We start from the raw sequence: 852 nt of genomic DNA on the forward strand, positions 1-852 counted from the left end.
GCTGTACCCTCACAGCCTGCAGTTCTACCTGGAGCCCCCCACGGAAAACATCTCCTTGGTGGAATTCGAGAGCTTTGCCATCGACCGCCTGAAGCGTGAGTAGCGTCCCCGGCCGCCCCCCGTAGCTTGTGATTCTTCCTGTCACGGCTGTACGTGTATTTGCCGGGTTTAGGTGCTCTTGGCCGGTTACTGATGTGAACTGGCTGCCTGCTCGTGCTGAAACGAGCCCACCTTAAAGGAAAGTCTCGTGCTTTAGGTATCTAGGAGAGCTGTGACTGATTTCGCAACGAGTGTTCGGTGCGTAGCAGTCAGGACTGCATGGACTTGGTTTGCACCGGAGGGTTTTATGCCCATGTTTTGCTTTCTGGGTGTTGCGACCTATTTGATGTTTCTCAATACAGCGACTCAGATCGCTGCGGCAGGGAGCAAGGCTTCCCCTGAACACCACTGAAATCCAAGGTTTCTGTCATTATGGTGGAAACCAATGTTCAGGGACTGATATGTCAGCGTTAGGTTTCTCCTTTTCCTTGTTGGATCTTACTTAGGCTTGGATAAGCTGCTCAGGACTTGTGGGCTGCAGGGTAAGGAGTGGGGGGCACATCTCATCCTTCACCTTTCTTACCCCTTTGCTCCCCATACCACTGAAAGCAATTCCCTTACCCCGGTTTGTGCATATCCCAAGACATGAAACAGATTTCTTTTCAATATGTTGTCTCTAACATGGATTTTTTCCTTTTTCTTTTCCCCACCCAGTGCTCAAAGTAGTTGAAAACCTTGGTGTGAGCTATTTAAGAGGTAGTGATATGTACAAAAGTAAGCTGGAGTCTGAGCTCCGGAAACTTAAGTTTCCCT

General features: G+C 49.5%; 1 protein-coding gene across 1 annotated transcript in view; it reads left to right on the forward strand.

Annotated features, from left to right (window-relative positions):
- Nucleotides 1-10: 10 nt before the first annotated feature.
- The window catches only part of PRIM2 (primase, DNA, polypeptide 2 (58kDa)), a gene marked incomplete at both ends in the record, with an annotated part of 24,162 nt that continues 23,320 nt past the window's right edge, over nucleotides 11-852 (forward strand). The window contains 2 exons of the mRNA XM_010155598.1: nucleotides 11-95; nucleotides 754-852. The exon at nucleotides 754-852 is cut by the window's right edge and continues 3 nt beyond it. Of these exons, the coding sequence (XP_010153900.1) occupies nucleotides 11-95; nucleotides 754-852 (184 nt within the window). The remainder of the gene's footprint in view (nucleotides 96-753) is intronic.

This window comes from Eurypyga helias, unplaced genomic scaffold (assembly GCF_000690775.1).
Source record: "Eurypyga helias isolate BGI_N326 unplaced genomic scaffold, ASM69077v1 scaffold577, whole genome shotgun sequence".
NCBI classification, from domain to species: Eukaryota; Metazoa; Chordata; class Aves; order Eurypygiformes; family Eurypygidae; genus Eurypyga; species Eurypyga helias.